General features: G+C 44.2%; 1 protein-coding gene across 1 annotated transcript; it reads left to right on the top strand.

The window, feature by feature from the left end:
• The first annotated feature begins 139 nt into the window (after nt 1-139).
• Nucleotides 140-25,450, top strand: LOC108717526 (tyrosine-protein kinase SRK2-like). Its single transcript, XM_041565161.1, has 9 exons — nt 140-1,054; nt 2,908-3,026; nt 8,566-8,726; nt 9,280-9,445; nt 12,724-12,888; nt 13,571-13,626; nt 16,123-16,276; nt 23,961-24,092; nt 24,589-25,450. Exons 1-9 carry the CDS (start codon nt 348-350, stop codon nt 24,780-24,782), a joined length of 1,854 nt encoding a protein of 617 aa, XP_041421095.1. The 5' UTR covers nt 140-347; the 3' UTR covers nt 24,783-25,450.
• Nucleotides 25,451-25,461: the final 11 nt, after the last annotated feature.

Raw genomic sequence — 25,461 nt, 5'->3', positions numbered from 1 at the left:
GGAGCCCCCAAATTCCTCAGCCCCACAAGGGTAAAGCCCTGACTGATCCAAGAGAGGATTTATAGATGAGGGATTGGGGCCCTGGAATGATTTCACTGTGGGACCCCTGCAGGATTCTCTTATCCAGAGAGACAGAGCAGAAAGGGTTGGGGGAGGAGCAATTCCTATTCTCTATATACTGTATAGTTGTGAGTATATAAAGCAGGAACACACTGGCAGTACCATGGGGCCCCTCCTGGGCTTGTGTTGGCTATTACTGCTCCCAGGGGCCACAGGGGCCAATAGCTGAGGAAATCAGAGCTCCAGTAGGAGTGGGAGGTGCCAGGAGGGGGCGGGGCCATGCAGGTATGAAGGTGAGACACAGACACACCCTCCTGTTGGGGAGAAGTTTCCCAGGACTTCCTCGTGTCACATCAGCCCGGGACATTATGGGGCTACAAATCTGCAAGAGAATCTGCCCCTGCTGCCCCTGCGCCCCCTGTCAGGAGTCTGAATCAGCAGCCCGGCCCCAGGGCCCCTCATCCAAGTTCTACCGGGGCCACCCTGGGCATCTCCCACCCCCAGTGCCAGACACAGGTGAGAAGGGGCAGGGGGCACAGAGGAAGGAGGCGACAGGTAAAGGCACAACAGAGACTCGTCTGGTCTGGAGGAATCATAGGGGCACAGAGGGGCACAACTCGGCATACAGGGGGCAAGGGAAGGATAACGCAGGCTTTGACCCCCAAGACACAACAAACAATGGTATAAAGATTGAGCCCCACATTATACATGTGCCCCAAAATCCATCTCCTGAGGAACCAAGTGCCCAGGGCAGAGTCAATTCCAGTATGGCAGCACCATCCCTGCAGTGGAGTAGGGCCGACAAGGTCTCCATCTACAGCTACACTAATAGCTCAGTGGGGGACATGAAGGTGCAGAGAGGGGACCACCTCAAGGTCATTCACACCAAGGGGGACTGGGCCTTTGTACAGAGGATGAATGAGAGGGGCCTGACCCAAACTGGATACATCCCCAAGAGTTTCCTGGCCGACACAGGGAGTCTGGAAGCTGAGGAGTAAGTTGCCCCAAACTACAGGGGGGTCCATGGAAACTGAACATACAGGGTACGAATGGGACAAACTGACAGTGAGAGAGAAGGGGGTGACAGTAGGAATGGGATAGACTGACAGTGAGAGAGAAGGAGGTGACAGTAGGAATGGGACAGACTGACAGTGAGAGAGAAGGAGGTGACAGTAGGAATGGGACAGACTGACAGTGAGAGAGAACGGGGTGACAGTAGGAATGGGACAGACTGGCAGCGAGAGAGCAGAGGGTGACAGTAGGAATGGGACAGACTGGCAGTGAGAGAGAACGGGGTGACAGTAGGAATGGGACAGACTGACAGTGAGAGAGAACAGGGTGACAGTAGGAATGGGACAGACTGACAGTGAGAGAGAACGCGGTGACAGTAGGAATAGGAGAGACTGACAGTGAGAGAGAAGGGGTGACAGTAGGAATGAGACAGACTGACAGTGAGAGAGAAGGAGGTGACAGTAGGAATAGGACAGACTGACAGTGAGAGAGAAGGGGTGACAGTAGGAATAGGAGAGACTGACAGTGAGAGAGAAGGGGTGACAGTAGGAATGAGACAGACTGGCAGTGAGAGAGAAGGAGGTGACAGTAGGAATGAGACAGACTGACAGTGAGAGAGAAGGAGGTGACAGTAGGAATAGGACAGACTGACAGTGAGAGAGAAGGGGTGACAGTAGGAATGAGACAGACTGGCAGTGAGAGAGAAGGAGGTGACAGTAGGAATGAGACAGACTGACAGTGAGAGAGAAGGAGGTGACAGTAGGAATAGGACAGACTGACAGTGAGAGAGAAGGGGTGACAGTAGGAATGAGACAGACTGACAGTGAGAGAGAAGGAGGTGACAGTAGGAATGAGACAGACTGACAGTGAGAGAGAAGGAGGTGACAGTAGGAATAGGAGAGACTGACAGTGAGAGAGAAGGAGGTGACAGTAGGAATAGGACAGACTGACAGTGAGAGAGAAGGGGTGACAGTAGGAATAGGAGAGACTGACAGTGAGAGAGAAGGGGTGACAGTAGGAATGAGACAGACTGACAGTGAGAGAGAAGGGGTGACAGTAGGAATGAGACAGACTGACAGTGAGAGAGAAGGAGGTGACAGTAGGAATGAGACAGACTGACAGTGAGAGAGAAGGGGTGACAGTAGGAATGAGACAGACTGACAGTGAGAGAGAAGGAGGTGACAGTAGGAATGAGACAGACTGACAGTGAGAGAGAAGGGGTGACAGTAGGAATGAGACAGACTGACAGTGAGAGAGAAGGAGGTGACAGTAGGAATGAGACAGACTGGCAGTGAGAGAGAAGGGGTGACAGTAGGAATGAGACAGACTGACAGTGAGAGAGAAGGAGGTGACAGTAGGAATAGGAGAGACTGACAGTGAGAGAGAAGGGGTGACAGTAGGAATGAGACAGACTGACAGTGAGAGAGAAGGAGGTGACAGTAGGAATGAGACAGACTGGCAGTGAGAGAGAAGGGGTGACAGTAGGAATGAGACAGACTGACAGTGAGAGAGAAGGAGGTGACAGTAGGAATAGGACAGACTGACAGTGAGAGAGAAGGGGTGACAGTAGGAATGAGACAGACTGACAGTGAGAGAGAAGGGGTGACAGTAGGAATAGGAGAGACTGACAGTGAGAGAGAAGGGGTGACAGTAGGAATGAGACAGACTGACAGTGAGAGAGAAGGAGGTGACAGTAGGAATGAGACAGACTGGCAGTGAGAGAGAAGAGGGTGACAGTAGGAATAGGACAGACTGGCAGTAGAATTGTATAAGAGATGTCTGTGCCAGTCTATGTTGGGAGCAGTGGGTTAATGAGTGATTCTCTGGTATCTGCAGCTGGTACTTCGGGTGCATAAAGAAAATGGATGCCAAGCGGTACCTCCTGCAGGAACCAAACAGCTCCGGCTCATTCCTGGTCTGGAACAATGAAGACTCTGCCTGTTATTATCTGTCTGGTACGTGGGAGCTGCCATACTGCTGACACAGGAGAGTTAACTCTCATTTCACTGGCTACAATATTCTCTTTAAAGGGATTCATCATGATTCTATAGTGTAGTTTTTATTTCTAAATGACACTGTTTACACTGCAAATAATTGACTGTACAATATAAAATGTCATTCCTGAAGCAGCAAGTGTATTTAGTTGTAATATTGGTGTGTAGGTGCATCTCAGGTCATTTTGCCTGGTCATGTGATTTCAGAAAGAGCCAGCACTTTAGGATGGAACTGCTTTCTGGCAGCCTGTTGTTTCTCCTACTCAATGTAACTGAATGTGTCTCAGTGGGACCTAGATTTTACTATTGAGTGTTGTTCTTAGATCTACCAGGCAGCTGTTATCTTGTGTTAGGGAGCTGCTATCTGGTTACCTTCCCATTGTTCTGTTGTTTGGCTGCTGGGGGTGATATTGGTCCAACTTGCAGTACAGCAGTAAAGACTGAAGTTTATCAGAGCACAAGTCACATGACTGGAGGCACCTGAGGGTCACCTGTGTTTTAAAAAAAAAGATTTTTCCCAATGGCAGTATCCCTTTAAAGGAAAACTATACCCCCAAACAATGTAGGTCTCTATAAAAAGATATTGCATAAAACAGCTCATGTGTAAAACCCTGCTTCATGTAAATAAACCATTTTCATAATAATATACTTGTCTATTAGTATGTGCCATTTTAAAAAATAAGGGCCACCCCCTGGGATCGTAGGATTCACTGTGCACAAAAACAAACCAAACACGTTGGGTCACATGAGCCAATGTCTTTTGATTCCACACTTCTTCCTGTTACAGTGAGAGCTGCAGTATTTCTGGTCAGGTGATCTCTTCCTGTTACAGTGAGAGCTGCAGTATTTCTGGTCAGGTGATCTCTTCCTGTTACAGTGAGAGCTGCAGTATTTCTGGTCAGGTGATCTCTTCCTGTTACAGTTAGAGCTGCAGTATTTCTGGTCAGGTGATCTCTTCCTGTTACAGTTAGAGCTGTAGTATTTCTGGTCAGGTGATCTCTTCCTGTTACAGTTAGAGCTGCAGTATTTCTGGTCAGGTGATCTCTTCCTGTTACAGTTAGAGTTGCAGTATTTCTGGTCAGGTGACCTCTTCCTGTTACAGTTAGAGCTGCAGTATTTCTGGTCAGGTGATCTCTTCCTGTTACAGTTAGACCTGCAGTATTTCTGGTCTGGTGATCTCTTCCTGTTACAGTTAGAGCTGCGGTATTTCTGGTCAGGTGATCTCTTCCTGTTACAGTGAGAGCTGCAGTATTTCTGGTCAGGTGATCTCTTCCTGTTACAGTGAGAGCTGCAGTATTTCTGGTCAGGTGATCTCTTCCTGTTACAGTGAGAGCTGCAGTATTTCTGGTCAGGTGATCTCTTCCTGTTACAGTTAGAGCTGCAGTATTTCTGGTCAGGTGATCTCTTCCTGTTACAGTTAGAGCTGTAGTATTTCTGGTCAGGTGATCTCTTCCTGTTACAGTTAGAGCTGCAGTATTTCTGGTCAGGTGATCTCTTCCTGTTACAGTTAGAGTTGCAGTATTTCTGGTCAGGTGACCTCTTCCTGTTACAGTTAGAGCTGCAGTATTTCTGGTCAGGTGATCTCTTCCTGTTACAGTTAGACCTGCAGTATTTCTGGTCTGGTGATCTCTTCCTGTTACAGTTAGAGCTGCGGTATTTCTGGTCAGGTGATCTCTTCCTGTTACAGTGAGAGCTGCAGTATTTCTGGTCAGGTGATCTCTTCCTGTTACAGTGAGAGCTGCAGTATTTCTGGTCAGGTGATCTCTTCCTGTTACAGTGAGAGCTGCAGTATTTCTGGTCAGGTGATCTCTTCCTGTTACAGTTAGAGCTGCAGTATTTCTGGTCAGGTGATCTCTTCCTGTTACAGTTAGAGCTGTAGTATTTCTGGTCAGGTGATCTCTTCCTGTTACAGTTAGAGCTGCAGTATTTCTGGTCAGGTGATCTCTTCCTGTTACAGTTAGAGTTGCAGTATTTCTGGTCAGGTGACCTCTTCCTGTTACAGTTAGAGCTGCAGTATTTCTGGTCAGGTGATCTCTTCCTGTTACAGTTAGACCTGCAGTATTTCTGGTCTGGTGATCTCTTCCTGTTACAGTTAGAGCTGCGGTATTTCTGGTCAGGTGATCTCTTCCTGTTACAGTGAGAGCTGCAGTATTTCTGGTCAGGTGATCTCTTCCTGTTACAGTGAGAGCTGCAGTATTTCTGGTCAGGTGATCTCTTCCTGTTACAGTGAGAGCTGCAGTATTTCTGGTCAGGTGATCTCTTCCTGTTACAGTTAGAGCTGCAGTATTTCTGGTCAGGTGATCTCTTCCTGTTACAGTTAGAGCTGTAGTATTTCTGGTCAGGTGATCTCTTCCTGTTACAGTTAGAGCTGCAGTATTTCTGGTCAGGTGATCTCTTCCTGTTACAGTTAGAGTTGCAGTATTTCTGGTCAGGTGACCTCTTCCTGTTACAGTTAGAGCTGCAGTATTTCTGGTCAGGTGATCTCTTCCTGTTACAGTTAGACCTGCAGTATTTCTGGTCTGGTGATCTCTTCCTGTTACAGTTAGAGCTGCGGTATTTCTGGTCAGGTGATCTCTTCCTGTTACAGTGAGAGCTGCAGTATTTCTGGTCAGGTGATCTCTTCCTGTTACAGTGAGAGCTGCAGTATTTCTGGTCAGGTGATCTCTTCCCGTTACAGTGAGGGCTGCAGTATTTCTGGTCAGGTGATCGCTTCCTGTTACAGGAGAGCTGCAGTATTTCTGGTCAGCTGATCTCTTCCTGTTACAGTTAGAGCTGCAGTATTTCTGGTCAGGTGATCTCTTCCTGTTACAGTTAGAGCTGCGGTATTTCTGGTCAGGTGATCTCTTCCTGTTACAGTGAGAGCTGCAGTATTTCTGGTCAGGTGATCTCTTCCTGTTACAGTGAGAGCTGCAGTATTTCTGGTCAGGTGATCTCTTCCCGTTACAGTGAGAGCTGCAGTATTTCTGGTCAGGTGATCGCTTCCTGTTACAGGAGAGCTGCAGTATTTCTGGTCAGCTGATCTCTTCCTGTTACAGTTAGAGCTGCAGTATTTCTGATCAGGTGACCTCTTCCTGTTACAGTTAGAGCTGCAGTATTTCTGATCAGATGATCTCTTCCTGTTACAGTTAGAGCTGCGGTATTTCTGGTCAGGTGATCTCTTCCTGTTACAGTGAGAGCTGCAGTATTTCTGGTCAGGTGATCTCTTCCTGTTACAGTTAGAGCTGCAGTATTTCTGGTCAGGTGATCTCTTCCTGTTACAGCATACCTCCCAACTGTCCCTTTTTCGGAGGGACAGTCCCTCTTTTGATAGCTCAACCCGCAGTCCCTCATTTGTACTGGAAAGTCCCTCTTTTCTCTGCACTGAACAGCCAGAAAAAGAAACAATGTTTCTCACTTAATTGGCTTTTAGCAGAGAGCCCAGAACAGCCACAGGTGCAAATAAGATACTTTGTAACAATTTTGAGACACAAAAACATTTTAGATAAGGAGAAATATTTTCAAACTTTCATAACCTGCCAAATTTTGTAAAACAAACATGGTAATTATGGGGTGTGGCCACAGAAAGGGGTGTGGTCAAAAAATTGCTGCGCTACATGCGGAAAAAACATTTTTGTCCCTCTTTTTACTTCCAAAATGTTGGGAGGTATGTTACAGTGAGAGCTGCAGTATTTCTGGTCAGGTGATCTCTTCCTGTTACAGTGAGAGCTGCAGTATTTCTGGTCAGGTGATCTCTTCCTGTTACAGTGAGAGCTGCAGTATTTCTGATCAGGTGATCTCTTCCTGTTACAGTGAGAGCTGCAGTATTTCTAGTCAGGTGATCTCTTCCTGTTAGAGTGAGCTGCAGTATTTCTGGTCAGGTGACCTCTTCCTGTTACAGTTAGAGCTGCAGTATTTCTGGTCAGGTGATCTCTTCCTGTTACAGTTAGAGCTGCAGTATTTCTGGTCAGGTGATCTCTTCCTGTTACATTTAGAGCTGCAGTATTTCTGGTCAGGTGATCTCTTCCTGTTACAGTTAGAGCTGCAGTATTTCTGGTCAGGTGATCTCTTCCTGTTACAGTTAGAGCTGCAGTATTTCTGGTCAGGTGATCTCTTCCTGTTACAGTTAGAGCTGCAGTATTTCTGGTCAGGTGATCTCTTCCTGTTACAGTTAGAGCTGCAGTATTTCTGGTCAGGTGAGCTCTTCCTGTTACAGTTAGAGCTGCAGTATTTCTGGTCAGGTGATCTCTTCCTGTTACAGTTAGAGCTGCAGTATTTCTGGTCAGGTGATCTCTTCCTGCTACAGTTAGAGCTGCAGTATTTCTGGTCAGCTGATCTCTTCCTGTTACAGTTAGAGCTGCAGTATTTCTGATCAGATGATCTCTTCCTGTTACAGTTAGAGCTGCAGTATTTCTGATCAGGTGATCTCTTCCTGTTACAGTGAGAGCTGCAGTATTTCTGGTCAGGTGATCTCTTCCTGTTACAGTTAGAGCTGCAGTATTTCTGGTCAGGTGATCTCTTCCTGTTACAGTGAGAGCTGCAGTATTTCTGGTCAGGTGATCTCTTCCTGTTACAGTGAGAGCTGCAGTATTTCTGGTCAGGTGATCTCTTCCTGTTACAGTGAGAGCTGCAGTATTTCTGGTCAGGTGATCTCTTCCTGTTACAGTGAGAGCTGCAGTATTTCTGATCAGGTGATCTCTTCCTGTTACAGTGAGAGCTGCAGTATTTCTGGTCAGGTGATCTCTTCCTGTTAGAGTGAGCTGCAGTATTTCTGGTCAGGTGACCTCTTCCTGTTACAGTTAGAGCTGCAGTATTTCTGGTCAGGTGATCTCTTCCTGTTACAGTTAGAGCTGCAGTATTTCTGGTCAGGTGATCTCTTCCTGTTACATTTAGAGCTGCAGTATTTCTGGTCAGGTGATCTCTTCCTGTTACATTTAGAGCTGCAGTATTTCTGGTCAGGTGATCTCTTCCTGTTACAGTTAGAGCTGCAGTATTTCTGGTCAGGTGATCTCTTCCTGTTACAGTTAGAGCTGCAGTATTTCTGGTCAGGTGATCTCTTCCTGTTACAGTTAGAGCTGCAGTATTTCTGGTCAGGTGATCTCTTCCTGTTACAGTTAGAGCTGCAGTATTTCTGGTCAGGTGATCTCTTTCTGTTACAGTTAGAGCTGCAGTATTTCTGGTCAGGTGATCTTTGAGGCAGCACACAGACCATCACAAAATGGTGGCTCAAGACAAGAGATGTAAAAGGACAATATTTACTTACATATATATTTCAGTTTGGTAAGATTCTTTAATATGCCACTTAATATGATATGAACTATCTGTTGCTTAAGTGTTCATTTTGGGGGTATAGTTTACCTTTAATGTTCCATTCTGCAGTGCCGCTGATATTAACCCTTTGTTTGCAGTGCCGCTGATATTAACCCTTTGTTTGCAGTGCCGCTGATATTAACCCTGTGTTTGCAGTGCTGCTGATATTAACCCTGTGTTTGCAGTGCTGCTGACATTAACCCTGTGTTTGCAGTGCGTGTGGATGTGACAGTGCGACATTACAGGATCTCTCAGTCCAAGTTGGCATTTTACCTGGTGGACCGGGCGGCATTTCAGACCCTGCGGAGTCTGGTGGACTATTATCAGCAGCAGAGCGATGGGCTGTGCACTCGACTGGACAAACCCTGTGTGCGGGTAAGAAAGGGTTAAATACTGTCTAGGTTTGGGGGTTCTGGTAGGATTGTGAAACAGAGGGGCTGAAAAACTCATATGGCCATTTCCACTGAATAGACTTGTGCTGATCATTAAAGGGACAGTATCTCCCCTCTTACGATCACAATCCGAATAAATCAATAAGTCCACTCCTATGTATAAATAATCCCTACCCTTCCCCCAGCTGCAGCCTGTTGGGCTGTGAGATAAAGAGCAGCTCATTGTACTGAGGCTTCTCCCCATGCTGTGGGATCTGCTGTATGGCACCTCCCTCCTATTTAATTTTGCCACCCATCACAAACACAGCAGGAGCTTCTCATTGGCTGTAATACTGGCCCTATATGGAGAGTTCAGAGGTCCAGACAGAGGGCATTAGGGTGAGCTTTGGGGCAGACACCCCATTATATATTCTTGGAAGACCAAATGGGTGATCAGGTAATATTTGTACATTGTGTAACTTGATGAACAATAATACCAAAAAAAGTCCAAATCCCCCACTAGATCCAATAAGAATGAGAGTGTTCTGTTCCTGCAGTTGGACGAGCCCAGTATGCCCAGTCTCTCCCACTCGACTGTCGATAAACTGGAAATCAGCCCCAACTCCATCGAGAGGATCAAACAATTGGGCAGAGGAAGCTTCGGCCTCGTTTGGCTTGGGAAATGGAACGGCACCACCAAAGTGGCAGTTAAGGAACTACAAGGTAATCCCAATTATATCCCCATTACTTAACCCCACTTACCCCTGTACCCCATTACTTAACCCCACTTACACCTGTACCCCATTACTTAACCCCACTTACCCCTGTACCCCATTACTTAACCCCACTTACCCCTGTACCCCATTACTTAACCCCACTTACACCTGTAAACCATTACTTAACCCCAGTTACCCCTGTACCCCATTACTTAACCCCATTTACCCCTGTACCCCATTACTTAACCCCAGTTACCCCTGTACCCCATTACTTAACCCCACTTACTCCTGTACCCCATTACTTAACTACACTTACCCCTGTACCCCATTACTTAACCCCACTTACCCCTGTACCCCATTACTTAACCCCAGTTACCCCTGTACCCCATTACTTAACCCCAGTTACCCCTGTACCCCATTACTTAACCCCACTTACTCCTGTACCCCATTACTTAACCCCACTTACCCCTGTACCCCATTACTTAACCCCACTTACACCTGTACCCCATTACTTAACCCATCTTGTTCTTTGTTGGAAGTTCTATAGATTCACAGGAGAGAGAGTCGTCCACTTTGCTCAGCACTGGTAATGCCCCATCTATAATACGTCATAGAGTTGTGGGTCCCAGTGCTGGAATGGGATATTACTGGAGTCTGTACAAAGAAGGACAGAAAGGGCAGTGCAGAGATTCCCCTTAACTACCTTATCTGTCCTTCTTTCTACCATCTCCAATTATTATTATATACTGTATAAATATATAAGGGGATATGATCACTATATATAAATATATAAGGGGGATATGATCACTATATATAAATATATAAGGGGACATGATCACTATATATAAATATATAAGGGGGATATGATCACTATATATAAATATATAAGGGGATATGATCACTATATATAAATATATAAGGGGATATGATCACTATATATAAATATATAAGGGGACATGATCACTATATATAAATATATAAGGGGATATGATCACTATATATAAATATATAAGGGGGATATGATCACTATATATAAATATATAAGGGGACATGATCACTATATATAAATATATAAGGGGATATGATCACTATATATAAATATATAAGGGGATATGATCACTATATATAAATATATAAGGGGGATATGATCACTATATATAAATATATAAGGGGATATGATCACTATATATAAATATATAAGGGGACATGATCACTATATATAAATATATAAGGGGGATATGATCACCATATATAAATATATAGGGGGATATGATCACTATATATAAATATATAAGGGGATATGATCACTATATATAAATATATAAGGGGACATGATCACTATATATAAATATATAAGGGGATATGATCACTATATATAAATATATAAGGGGGATATGATCACTATATATAAATATATAAGGGGACATGATCACTATATATAAATATATAAGGGGACATGATCACTATATATAAATATATAAGGGATATGATCACTATATATAAATATATAAGGGGGATATGATCACTATAATAAATATATAAGGGATATGATCACTATATATAAATATATAAGGGGATATGATCACTATATATAAATATATAAGGGGATATGATCACTATATATAAATATATAAGGGGGATATGATCACTATGTATAAATATATAAGGGGATATGATCACTATATATAAATATATAAGGGGATATGATCACTATATACAAATATAAAAGGGGATATGATCACTATATATAAATATATAAGGGGATATGATCACTATAATTAAATATATAAGGGGATATGATCACTATATATAAATATATAAGGGGATATGATCACTATATATAAATATATAAGGGATATGATCACTATATATAAATATATAAGGGGGATATGATCACTATATATAAATATATAAGGGGGATATGATCACTATATATAAATATATAAGGGGGATATGATCACTATATATAAATATATAAGGGGGATATGATCACTATATATAAATATATAAGGGGATATGATCACTATATATAAATATATAAGGGGATATGATCACTATATATAAATATATAAGGGGATATGATCACTATATATAAATATATAAGGGATATGATCACTATATATAAATATATAATTGGATATGATCACTATATATAAATATATAAGGGGATATGATCACTATATATAAATATATAATTGGATATGATCACTATATATAAATATATAAGGGGATATGATCACTAAATATAAATATATAAGGGGATATGATCACTATATATAAATATATAAGGGGATATGATCACTATATATAAATATATAAGGGGATATGATCACTATATATAAATATATAAGGGGATATGATCACTATATATAAATATATAAGGGGATATGATCACTATATATAAATATATAAGGGGATATGATCACTATATATAACTATATAAGGGGGATATGATCACTATATATAAATATATAAGGGATATGATCACTATATATAAATATATAAGGGGATATGATCCTAGATATAAATATATAAGGGGATATGATCACTATATATAAATATAGATATAAATATATAAGGGGGATATGATCACTATATATAAATATATAAGGGGATATGATCATAGATAATAATAAGGGGGATATGATCACTATATATAAATATATAAGGGGATATGATCACTAGATATAAATATATAAGGGGATATGATCACTATATATAAATATATAAGGGGATATGATCACTAGATATAAATATATAAGGGAATCCAACTGAATTAGGAACGCACAACAAAAAGAGTAGTCCAAATGCTGGGTGCCAGGCCGTAAACTTTTACAGACATCTCCATCGTAGACAGCACTCCATAATCAATCAAACTGAGCAACACATTAAATCTTTGAAAGGTTTATTGGTGGACCAACGTTTCAATTCCGCACAGGAATCTTCATCAGGGTGAGAACAGTGAGGTTGGGGAATGCACTGCCGGGTGATGATTCAGTTAATGACTATAAGAGGGACTTGGATGATTTCTTGGACAGACAGAATACAAAGGCTATTGTGATACTAAACTCTATAGTTAGTATAGATATGGGGATATATCATTTATGTGACAGTAGGGAGGGGTGTGTGTATGGGGCTGGGTTTTCATTTGGAGGGGTTGGACTTGATGGACTTTGGCTTTTTTCAACCCAATTTAACTATGTAACTATATAACTATGTAACTATGTAACTATATATAAATATACAATAGAGTTGGGGTGCATGACAGTGTTGATTCCGTTGCAGTCACAGCACAGTCGTTACAACAGTCTCTATATGGAGAAGCAGACACAATGTGGAAGTTGAGTCATGAGAGGCTACTGAAGTTATATGCCGTGTGTCTCCAGACTAACCCCGTGTTTATTGTCACTGAGTATATGGAGAAGGGGACCCTGAAACGATATCTCAGAGGTGAGACCTGTGGTGTCTACTGCCCCCTAATGGCAACTGTCAGTTGTGCCCCAACGTTGCATTTCACTGTCCAATGAGACACAACTTCAACAACTCCCGGGAGCTGCTGCACAACATACAAGACTTATTACAGCAACACTATAGAGTAGTGCAGAGCAACGTGTATAAAGTAACAATCAATTCAATTCAGCTTGATTCCAGTACATATAGGAACCTGTATTGTACTATAGTTGTACAAGCACAGTGTTCTATTAGTCATTAGCAAGTGTCAGCACATATGTCATTATGTCTACATATATATATATACTGTATATACTGTATATCTGAACATGGGAGCATATTAAAGGGGAAGTTCATCTTCCAACACTCCAGGCAACTTGATACATTAGTTACACTTACATTCCCCATAGATCCTACTGAGAAATGGAGCAACTAATGGAACAGAATCTGCACCTGGATCACTCAGCTGCTCCACTCACACTCACACTCACACCAACATTCAACTGTAAAAAAATTAAAAAATGTGAAGGTTGAACATCCCCTTTAAAGAAACAAGTGACAAAAAAGAAGAGTCCCAGGCTGAGGAATAAAAGTTCTGACCCAGCACAGACACTGTCATTGCACCAAACCCAGGAATATTCCTATTTCCCAGGCATTTCATACACAGTCTGTTCTCTCTCAGCTCATCAGCAGAACCGGGACCTGGAGCTGCAGCAGCTGATGGATTTCTCTGTACAGGTCAGTCCCTGCCCCATTCTACTGCTTATACTTCTGCTACTATTTATACTGCTTCTACTGGGTCCTACTGGATCTACTGCTTCTACTGGGTCCTACTGCTTCTACTGCTTCTTCTGGGTCCTACTGCCTCTACTGCTTCTACTGCGTTGTACTGCTTCTACTGGGTTCTACTGGTTCTACTAGTTCTAATGGATCTACTGCTTCTACTGTGGTGTACTGCTTCTCCAGGATCTACTGCTTCTACTGCTTCTACTGGGTTGTACTGTTTCTACTGGGTTCTACTGCTTCTAATGGTTGTACTGCTTCTAATGGTTGTACTGCTTCTAATGCTTCTACTGCTTCTAATGCTTCTACTGCGTTATACTGCTTCTACTGGATCTACTGCTTCTACTGGATCTACTGGGTTCTGCTGTTTCTAATGTGGCTACTACTTCTACTGGACTAACTGCTTCTACTGGATCTACTGTTTCTACTGGTTGTACTGGATCTACTGGTTCTACTGTATCTACTGTTTCTACTGGTTCTACTGGATCTACTGGATCTACTGTTGCAACTGGGTCTACTGCTTCTACTGGGTTCTACTGGATCTATTGCTTCTATTGGTTCTACTGCTTCTACTGGATATACTGATTCTACTGGATCTACTGCTGCTACTACTTCTACTAGATCTACTGTTTCTACTGGGTTTTACAGCTTGTACTGGTTCTACTGGATCTACCACTTCTACTGGGTTCTGCTGCTTCTACTGAATCTACTGCTTCTACATGTTCTACTGGGTTCTACTGCTTCTATGAGTATCACTCATGTATTATAAGGGATAATGTACCCCTACTGTAAATGATAAGGATATTAGAAGTCACTGAGGGGTTGTTCTGTGACCATATAAAGACACAAGGCTGCAGGCTGAGTTAAACAGGGAACTCTGAGTATCACTCATGTATTATAAGGGATAATGTACCCCCTACTGTAACTGATAAGGATATTAGAAGTCACTGAGGGGTTGTTCTGTGACCATATAAAGGCACAAGGCTGCAGGCTGAGTTATACAGGGAACTCTAAGTATCACTCATGTATTATAAGGGATAATGTACCCCCTACTGTAAATGATAAGGATATTAGAAGTCACTGAGGGGTTGTTCTGTGACCATATAAAGGCACAAGGCTGCAGGCTGAGTTATACAGGGAACTCTGAGTATCACTCATGTATTATAAGGGATAATGTACCCCCTACTGTAAATGATAAGGATATTAGAAGTCACTGCGGGGTTGTTCTGTGACCATATAAAGGCACAAGGCTGCAGGCTGAGTTATACAGGGAACTCTGAGTATCACTCATGTATTATAAGGGATAATGTACCCCCTACTGTAAATGATAAGGATATTAGAAGTCACTGAGGGGTTGTTCTGTGACCATATAAAGACACAAGGCTGCAGGCTGAGTTATACAGGGAACTCTGAGTATCACTCATGTATTATAAGGGATAATGTACCCCCTACTGTAACTGATAAGGATATTAGAAGTCACTGAGGGGTTGTTCTGTGACCATATAAAGGCACAAGGCTGCAGGCTGAGTTATACAGGGAACTCTAAGTATCACTCATGTATTATAAGGGATAATGTACCCCCTACTGTAAATGATAAGGATATTAGAAGTCACTGAGGGGTTGTTCTGTGACCATATAAAGGCACAAGGCTGCAGGCTGAGTTATACAGGGAACTCTGAGTATCACTCATGTATTATAAGGGATAATGTACCCCCTACTGTAAATGATAAGGATATTAGAAGTCACTGAGGGGTTGTTCTGTGACCATATAAAGGCACAAGGCTGCAGGCTGAGTTATACAGGGAACTCTGAGTATCACTCATGTATTATAAGGGATAATGTACCCCCTACTGTAAATGATAAGGATATTAGAAGTCACTGAGGGCTTCTGTGACCATATAAAGGCACAAGGCTGCAGGCTGAGTTATACAGGGAACTCTGAGTATCACTCATGTATTATAAGGGATAATGTACCCCCTACTGTAAATGATAAGGATATTAGAGGTCACTGAGGGGTTGTTCTGTGACCATATAAAGGCACAAGGCTGCAGGCTGAGTTATACAGGGAACTCTGACTATCACTCATGTATTATAAGGGATAATGTACCCCCTACTGTAAATGATAAGGATATTAGAAGTCACTGAGGGGTTGTTCTGTGACCATATAAAGACACAAGGCTGCAGGCTGAGTTATACAGGGAACTCTGAGTATCACTCATGTATTATAAGGGATAATGTACCCCCTACTGTAAATGATAAGGATATTAGAAGTCACTGAGGGGTTGTTCTGTGACCATATAAAGGCACAAGACTGCAGGAATGTATATATACAGAGGATGTTCCTATTCAGAGTCATATAAATTTGGGGTACAAATGACCAGTGAGAATAAGGTGTGGCTGGTTCATCAGTTACAGTTAATAAGTGCAGTTTCTTGTATTTCTGGGGTGCAGATTTGCCAGGGGATGGATTACATGGAGAAGAATCTTTGTGTTCACCGAGACCTGAGAACTGAGAATATTCTGCTTTCCGCCATGTTGTCCTGTAAAATTGGAGACTTTGGATTGGCTCGTTTTATGAACAGCTCATCTATTGCCATATCCGCAGGTGATTCCCTATATTCCCTATATATCCACTGTATCTCCATCCCTGGAATGAGCCCCAAACCAGCCAGAGGCCGGGCACCCGAGAAAATCCAGTTGCCCAGCTCACCCCCACTTCCTCCGCCACACACACACATATATACACATATATACACATATATACACACATATATATACACATATATACACACATATATACACACATATATACACACATATATACACACACGGATACACATGTAGTTACATAGTTACATAGTTAAATTGGGCTGAAAAAAGACAAAGTCCATCAAGTCCAACCCCTCCAAATGAAAACCCAGCCCCATACACACACCCCTCCCTACTTTCACATAAATGATATATCCCCATATCTATACTAACTATAGAGCTTAGTATCACAATAGCCTTTGTATTATGTCTGTCCAAGAAATCATCCAAGTCCCTCTTATAGTCATTAACTGAATCATCACCCGGCAGTGCATTCCCCAACCTCACTGTCCTCACTGTGATGAACCCCCTACTCTGTTCCTTTAAATGAAACTTCTTTTCCTCTAGTCTGAAGGGGAGGCCTCTGGTACGTGATTCTCTTTATGGGTAAAAAGGTCCCCTGCTATTTGTCTATAATGTCCTCTAATGTACTTGTAAAGTCTAATCATGTCCCCTCACAAGCGCCTTTTTTCCCCCAGAGAAAACAACCCCAACCTTGTCAGTCTCCCCTCATAATTTAACTCTTCCCTCCCTCTAACCAGTTTAGTTGCACTTAGTCTCTGCACTCTCTCCAGCTCATTTATATCCCTCTTAAGGACTGGAGTCCAAAACTGCCCCCATACTCCAGATGAGGCCTCACCAGGGACCTATAAAGAGACACAATTAGGTTTCATCCCTTGAGTTAATGCCCTTTTTTATACAAGAACTTTATTTGCTTTAGTAGCCACAGAATGACACTGCCCAAAATTAGACAACGTGTTATCTACAAAGACCCCAAGATCCTTCTCATTTAAGGAAACTCCCAACACACTGCCATTTAGTGTATAACTTGCATTTATATTATTTTTGCCAAAGTGCATAACCTGCATTTATCAACATTGAACCTCATTTTCCAGTTTGCTGCCCCTTCACATCTCCTTTCCTCCCCACCAATGAATCACTCATTCCCCCTCTCTTGGTAGGGAATCCCATAACCTGACTGTCCTTACAGTAAAGAACCCCTTCCTATGCTGATGGTGAGATCTCCTTTCCTCCCCACCAATGAATCACTCATTCCCCCTCTCTTGGTAGGGAATCCCATAACCTGACTGTCCTTACAGTAAATAACCCCTTCCTATGCTGATGGTGAGATCTCCTTTCCTCCCCACCAATGAATCACTCATTCCCCCTCTCTTGGTAGGGAATCCCATAACCTGACTGCCCTTACAGTAAAGAACCCCTTCCTATGCTGATGGTGAGATCTCCTTTCCTCCCCACCAATGAATCACTCATTCCCCCTCTCTTGGTAGGGAATCCCATAACCTGACTGTCCTTACAGTAAAGAACCCCTTCCTATGCTGATGGTGAGATCTCCTTTCCTCCCCACCAATGAATCACTCATTCCCCCTCTCTTGGTAGGGAATCCCATAACCTGACTGCCCTTACAGTAAAGAACCCCTTCCTATGCTGATGGTGAGATCTCCTTTCCTCCCCACCAATGAATCTCTCATTCCCCTCTCTTGGTAGGGAATCCCATAACCTGACTGTCCTTACAGTAAAGAACCCCTTCCTATGCTGATGGTGAGATCTCCTTTCCTCCCCACCAATGAATCACTCATTCCCCCTCTCTTGGTAGGGAATCCCATAACCTGACTGCCCTTACAGTAAAGAACCCCTTCCTATGCTGATGGTGAGATCTCCTTTCCTCCCCACCAATGAATCTCTCATTCCCCTCTCTTGGTAGGGAATCCCATAACCTGACTGTCCTTACAGTAAAGAACCCCTTCCTATGCTGATGGTGAGATCTCCTTTCCTCCCCACCAATGAATCTCTCATTCCCCTCTCTTGGTAGGGAATCCCATAACCTGACTGTCCTTACAGTAAAGAACCCCTTCCTATGCTGATGGTGAGATCTCCTTTCCTCCCCACCAATGAATCACTCATTCCCCCTCTCTTGGTAGGGAATCCCATAACCTGACTGTCCTTACAGTAAAGAACCCCTTCCTATGCTGATGGTGAGATCTCCTTTCCTCCCCACCAATGAATCACTCATTCCCCCTCTCTTGGTAGGGAATCCCATAACCTGACTGCCCTTACAGTAAAGAACCCCTTCCTATGCTGATGGTGAGATCTCCTTTCCTCCCCACCAATGAATCACTCATTCCCCCTCTCTTGGTAGGGAATCCCATAACCTGACTGTCCTTACAGTAAAGAACCCCTTCCTATGCTGATGGTGAGATCTCTTTTCCTCCCCACCAATGAATCACTCATTCCCCCTCTCTTGGTAGGGAATCCCATAACCTGACTGCCCTTACAGTAAAGAACCCCTTCCTATGCTGATGGTGAGATCTCCTTTCCTCCCCACCAATGAATCTCTCATTCCCCCTCTCTTGGTTAGGATTCCCATAACCTGACTGTCCTTACAGTAAAGAACCCCTTCCTATGCTGATGGTGAGATCTCCTTTCCTCCCCACCAATGAATCACTCATTCCCCCTCTCTTGGTAGGGAATCCCATAACCTGACTGTCCTTACAGTAAAGAACCCCTTCCTATGCTGATGGTGAGATCTCCTTTCCTCCCCACCAATGAATCACTCATTCCCCCTCTCTTGGTAGGGAATCCCATAACCTGACTGCCCTTACAGTAAAGAACCCCTTCCTATGCTGATGGTGAGATCTCCTTTCCTCCCCACCAATGAATCACTCATTCCCCCTCTCTTGGTAGGGAATCCCATAACCTGACTGTCCTTACAGTAAAGAACCCCTTCCTATGCTGATGGTGAGATCTCCTTTCCTCCCCACCAATGAATCACTCATTCCCCCTCTCTTGGTAGGGAATCCCATAACCTGACTGCCCTTACAGTAAAGAACCCCTTCCTATGCTGATGGTGAGATCTCCTTTCCTCCCCACCAATGAATCTCTCATTCCCCTCTCTTGGTAGGGAATCCCATAACCTGACTGTCCTTACAGTAAAGAACCCCTTCCTATGCTGATGGTGAGATCTCCTTTCCTCCCCACCAATGAATCACTCATTCCCCCTCTCTTGGTAGGGAATCCCATAACCTGACTGCCCTTACAGTAAAGAACCCCTTCCTATGCTGATGGTGAGATCTCCTTTCCTCCCCACCAATGAATCTCTCATTCCCCTCTCTTGGTAGGGAATCCCATAACCTGACTGTCCTTACAGTAAAGAACCCCTTCCTATGCTGATGGTGAGATCTCCTTTCCTCCCCACCAATGAATCTCTCATTCCCCTCTCTTGGTAGGGAATCCCATAACCTGACTGTCCTTACAGTAAAGAACCCCTTCCTATGCTGATGGTGAGATCTCCTTTCCTCCCCACCAATGAATCTCTCATTCCCCTCTCTTGGTAGGGATTCCCATAACCTGACTGTCCTTACTGTAAAGAACCCCTTCCTATGCTGATGGTGAGATCTCCTTTCCTCCCCACCAATGAATCACTCATTCCCCCTCTCTTGGTAGGGAATCCCATAACCTGACTGCCCTTACAGTAAAGAACCCCTTCCTATGCTGATGGTGAGATCTCCTTTCCTCCCCACCAATGAATCACTCATTCCCCCTCTCTTGGTAGGGAATCCCATAACCTGACTGTCCTTACAGTAAAGAACCCCTTCCTATGCTGATGGTGAGATCTCCTTTCCTCCCCACCAATGAATCACTCATTCCCCCTCTCTTGGTAGGGAATCCCATAACCTGACTGCCCTTACAGTAAAGAACCCCTTCCTATGCTGATGGTGAGATCTCCTTTCCTCCCCACCAATGAATCACTCATTCCCCCTCTCTTGGTAGGGAATCCCATAACCTGACTGTCCTTACAGTAAAGAACCCCTTCCTATGCTGATGGTGAGATCTCCTTTCCTCCCCACCAATGAATCACTCATTCCCCCTCTCTTGGTAGGGAATCCCATAACCTGACTGCCCTTACAGTAAAGAACCCCTTCCTATGCTGATGGTGAGATCTCCTTTCCTCCCCACCAATGAATCTCTCATTCCCCCTCTCTTGGTTAGGATTCCCATAACCTGACTGTCCTTACAGTAAAGAACCCCTTCCTATGCTGATGGTGAGATCTCCTTTCCTCCCCACCAATGAATCACTCATTCCCCCTCTCTTGGTAGGGAATCCCATAACCTGACTGTCCTTACAGTAAAGAACCCCTTCCTATGCTGATGGTGAGATCTCCTTTCCTCCCCACCAATGAATCACTCATTCCCCCTCTCTTGGTAGGGAATCCCATAACCTGACTGTCCTTACAGTAAAGAACCCCTTCCTATGCTGATGGTGAGATCTCCTTTCCTCCCCACCAATGAATCTCTCATTCCCCTCTCTTGGTAGGATTCCCATAACCTGACTGTCCTTACAGTAAAGAACCCCTTCCTATGCTGATGGTGAGATCTCCTTTCCTCCCCACCAATGAATCACTCATTCCCCCTCTCTTGGTAGGGAATCCCATAACCTGACTGCCCTTACAGTAAAGAACCCCTTCCTATGCTGATGGTGAGATCTCCTTTCCTCCCCACCAATGAATCACTCATTCCCCCTCTCTTGGTAGGGAATCCCATAACCTGACTGTCCTTACAGTAAAGAACCCCCTTCCTATGCTGATGGTGAGATCTCCTTTCCTCCCCACCAATGAATCACTCATTCCCCCTCTCTTGGTAGGGAATCCCATAACCTGACTGCCCTTACAGTAAAGAACCCCTTCCTATGCTGATGGTGAGATCTCCTCCCCACCAATGAATCACTCATTCCCCCCTCTCTTGGTAGGGAATCCCATAACCTGACTGTCCTTACAGTAAAGAACCCCTTCCTATGCTGATGGTGAGATCTCCTTTCCTCCCCACCAATGAATCACTCATTCCCCCTCTCTTGGTAGGGAATCCCATAACCTGACTGTCCTTACAGTAAAGAACCCCTTCCTATACTGATGGTGAGATCTCCTTTCCTCTCCACCAATGAATCACTCATTCCCCCCTCTCTTGGTAGGGAATCCCATAACCTGACTGTCCTTACAGTAAAGAACCCCTTCCTATACTGATGGTGAGATCTCCTTTCCTCCCCACCAATGAATCACTCATTCCCCTCTCTTGGTAGGGAATCCCATAACCTGACTGTCCTTACAGTAAAGAACCCCTTCCTATGCTCATGGTGAGATCTCCTTTCCTCCCCACCAATGAATCACTCATTCCCCCTCTCTTGGTAGGGAATCCCATAACCTGACTGCCCTTACAGTAAAGAACCCCTTCCTATGCTGATGGTGAGATCTCCTTTCCTCCCCACCAATGAATCACTCATTCCCCCTCTCTTGGTTAGGATTCCCATAACCTGACTGTCCTTACTGTAAAGAACCCCTTCCTATGCTGATGGTGAGATCTCCTTTCCTCCCCACCAATGAATCACTCATTCCCCCTCTCTTGGTAGGGAATCCCATAACCTGACTGCCCTTACAGTAAAGAACCCCTTCCTATGCTGATGGTGAGATCTCCTTTCCTCCCCACCAATGAATCACTCATTCCCCTCTCTTGCTAGGGAATCCCATAACCTGACTGCCCTTACAGTAAAGAACCCCTTCCTATGCTGATGGTGAAATCTCCTTTCCTCCCCACCAATGAATCACTGATTCCCCCTCTCTTGGTAGGGAATCCCATAACCTGACTGTCCTTACAGTAAAGAACCCCTTCCTATGCTGATGGTGAGATCTCCTTTCCTCCCCACCAATGAATCACTCATTCCCCCTCTCTTGGTAGGGAATCCCATAACCTGACTGTCCTTACAGTAAAGAACCCCTTCCTATACTGATGGTGAGATCTCCTTTCCTCCCCACCAATGAATCACTCATTCCCCCTCTCTTGGTAGGGAATCCCATAACCTGACTGCCCTTACAGTAAAGAACCCCTTCCTATGCTGATGGTGAGATCTCCTCCCCACCAATGAATCACTCATTCCCCCCTCTCTTGGTAGGGAATCCCATAACCTGACTGTCCTTACAGTAAAGAACCCCTTCCTATGCTGATGGTGAGATCTCCTTTCCTCCCCACCAATGAATCACTCATTCCCCTCTCTTGGTAGGGAATCCCATAACCTGACTGTCCTTACAGTAAAGAACCCCTTCCTATACTGATGGTGAGATCTCCTTTCCTCCCCACCAATGAATCACTCATTCCCCCTCTCTTTATAGGGAGTCCCATAACCTGACTGTCCTTACAGTAAAGAACCCCTTCCTATACTGATGGTGAGATCTCCTTTCCTCCCCACCAATGAATCACTCATTCCCCCTCTCTTGGTAGGGAATCCCATAACCTGATTGTCCTTACAGTAAAGAACCCCTTCCTATGCTGATGGTGAGATCTTTCCTCCCCACCAATGAATCACTCATTCCCCCTCTCTTGGTAGGGAATCCCATAACCTGACTGTCCTTACAGTAAAGAACCCCTTCCTATGCTGATGGTGAGATCTCCTTTCCTCCCCACCAATGAATCACTCATTCCCCCTCTCTTGGTAGGGAATCCCATAACCTGACTGTCCTTACAGTAAAGAACCCCTTCCTATGCTGATGGTGAGATCTCCTTTCCTCCCCACCAATGAATCACTCATTCCCCCTCTCTTGGTAGGGAATCCCATAACCTGACTGTCCTTACAGTAAAGAACCCCTTCCTATGCTGATGGTGAGATCTCCTCCCCACCAATGAATCACTCATTCCCCCCTCTCTTGGTAGGGAATCCCATAACCTGACTGTCCTTACAGTAAAGAACCCCTTCCTATGCTGATGGTTTGATCTCCTTTCCCCCCCACCAATGAATCAATCATTCCCCCTCTCTTGGTAGGGAATCCCATAACCTGACTGTCCTTACAGTAAAGAACCCCTTCCTATGCTGATGGTGAGATCTCCTTTCCTCCCCACCAATGAATCACTGATTCCCCCCTCTCTTGGTAGGGAATCCCATAACCTTACTGCCCTTACAGTACAGAACCCCTTCCTATGCTGATGGTGAGATCTCCTTTCCTCCCCACCAATGAATCACTCATTCCCCTCTCTTGGTAGGGAATCCCATAACCTGACTGCCCTTACAGTAAAGAACCCCTTTCTATGCTGATGGTGAGATCTCCTTTCCTCCCCACCAATGAATCACTCATTCCCCTCTCTTGGTAGGGAATCCCATAACCTGACTGCCCTTACAGTAAAGAACCCCTTCCTATGCTGATGGTGAAATCTCCTTTCCTCCCCACCAATGAATCACTCATTCTCCTCTCTTGGTAGGGAATCCCATAACCTGACTGCCCTTACAGTAAAGAACCCCTTCCCATGCTGATGGTGAGATCTCCTTTCCTCCCCACCAATGAATCACTCATTCCCCTCTCTTGGTAGGGAATCCCATAACCTGACTGTCCTTACAGTAAAGAACCCCTTCCCATGCTGATGGTGAGATCTCCTTTCCTCCCCACCAATGAATCACTCATCCCCTTCTCTGCTCCTATTGGCAGATGCTAAGATCCCTATTAAGTGGATGGCACCAGAAGTTTTCTCAGAGCAGAAGTATTCCAGTAAATCGGATGTGTGGTCGTTCGGAGTGTTACTGGTGGAGATTGTGACCTATGGGAAGATGCCTTTTCCAGGTGAGTAATTAACAACAAGGAGACCAGACAGGGACCCTAAAGGGTAACTTACACTGCTGAGGTCAATGACCCCCTATATAAAAGTTGAAAAAAGGCAAATCATTTAAAAACTATAAAAACAATAAGATAAAGTTTTGCATAGAACGTGCAGAACAGTGAAATGAAAAGCAATTTGCTTCTCGGCACTAGCCCCGGGCCAGTGACAAGTGATTTGGGGCTAGTGCCGAGAGCTCATTGGCTGAAGCACTGATGGCCAATCATTATTATTACTTAGTAATTTGTTTCTCTACAATATGTGGATATTTTTGAGTAGAAGGTGCAGAACATACTTTGGGAGGAAGTCATATTTACTATATGTACAGTGATAGCGACTCCCTGCACCTTCCTCTGTATTTCCCTGACTGTGGGCTGAACCCCACCCACACAATAAAGAGGGGATCACACAGAGACAATGCAGTAGCTGGGAATTCTCATTTCTTCCTTTACTTTCCCACAGAGAAAACCAATGAGCAGTACGTCATGGAACTAATGGGTGGGGGGACCCTGCAGCCCCCCAGAGACTCTCCGGAGAATGTCTCCTGCATTATGAACATGTGTTGGAAGAGAGAGTCTCCCTTGAGACCCTCATTTGCTCAGCTGGAGCGTCTCATCATGGAGCTGCTGACATTCAGTGAAGATGTGGTGGAGTGACTGTCATTTATGAATAACTGTCACGTACAGGTCAATGGACATTAACACAAGCTCCTCCATTTCTCTGAAGCCACGGGGCCCTGGAGGAGCCAAATCCTAATGTGCAATGAGCCCAACTGCCCCCCGGGGGTATCTGTAGCTTTCTACCCCTCTGTGTGGCTTTAATATCAGCATCCAATCAAATGATCCCAATGGCACCCATGGGGAGGTCTATAGGGAAATACAATATTTAAGCCAATGAAGGGACAATATACAAAGCCCACCCATAGCTGCAATATCAGCAGGTAACAATACAGGGACCTGTTTCAGAGCAAACGTCCCATTGGCTACTAGTCCTGCTCCATTTCCCATTGGTTCTGCAAGGGACCTGATCACAGGGCCGACACCTTCCTTTGGTTGGACCCACCCAGTACTTGTTTGCTAACCATGGGACTCGTGATGGAAACCTTGGATTTAGAGCAATCACATAAAGGCTCCTTCCATTCTCTCACAGCACAGCAGTCCAGCCTTGCTTTTTGGCAAGAGTTAATCCTTCAAATGACCATTTCTGTTACAGTGGCCACAGATCCTATAGGGGAGAAGGAGCTGATAACTTATTATAATACACAAAAGCCATGAATATCTTGTAAATTATATCCTTATAAATGGTGAGTTCTGATGTCATCAGTTATAAACAGTG

This window comes from Xenopus laevis, chromosome 5S (assembly GCF_017654675.1).
Source record: "Xenopus laevis strain J_2021 chromosome 5S, Xenopus_laevis_v10.1, whole genome shotgun sequence".
In the NCBI taxonomy this organism is placed as follows: Eukaryota; Metazoa; Chordata; class Amphibia; order Anura; family Pipidae; genus Xenopus; species Xenopus laevis.
The sequence above is the reverse complement of the archived record's forward strand: the minus strand, read 5'-3'. Positions and strand labels throughout refer to the sequence as shown.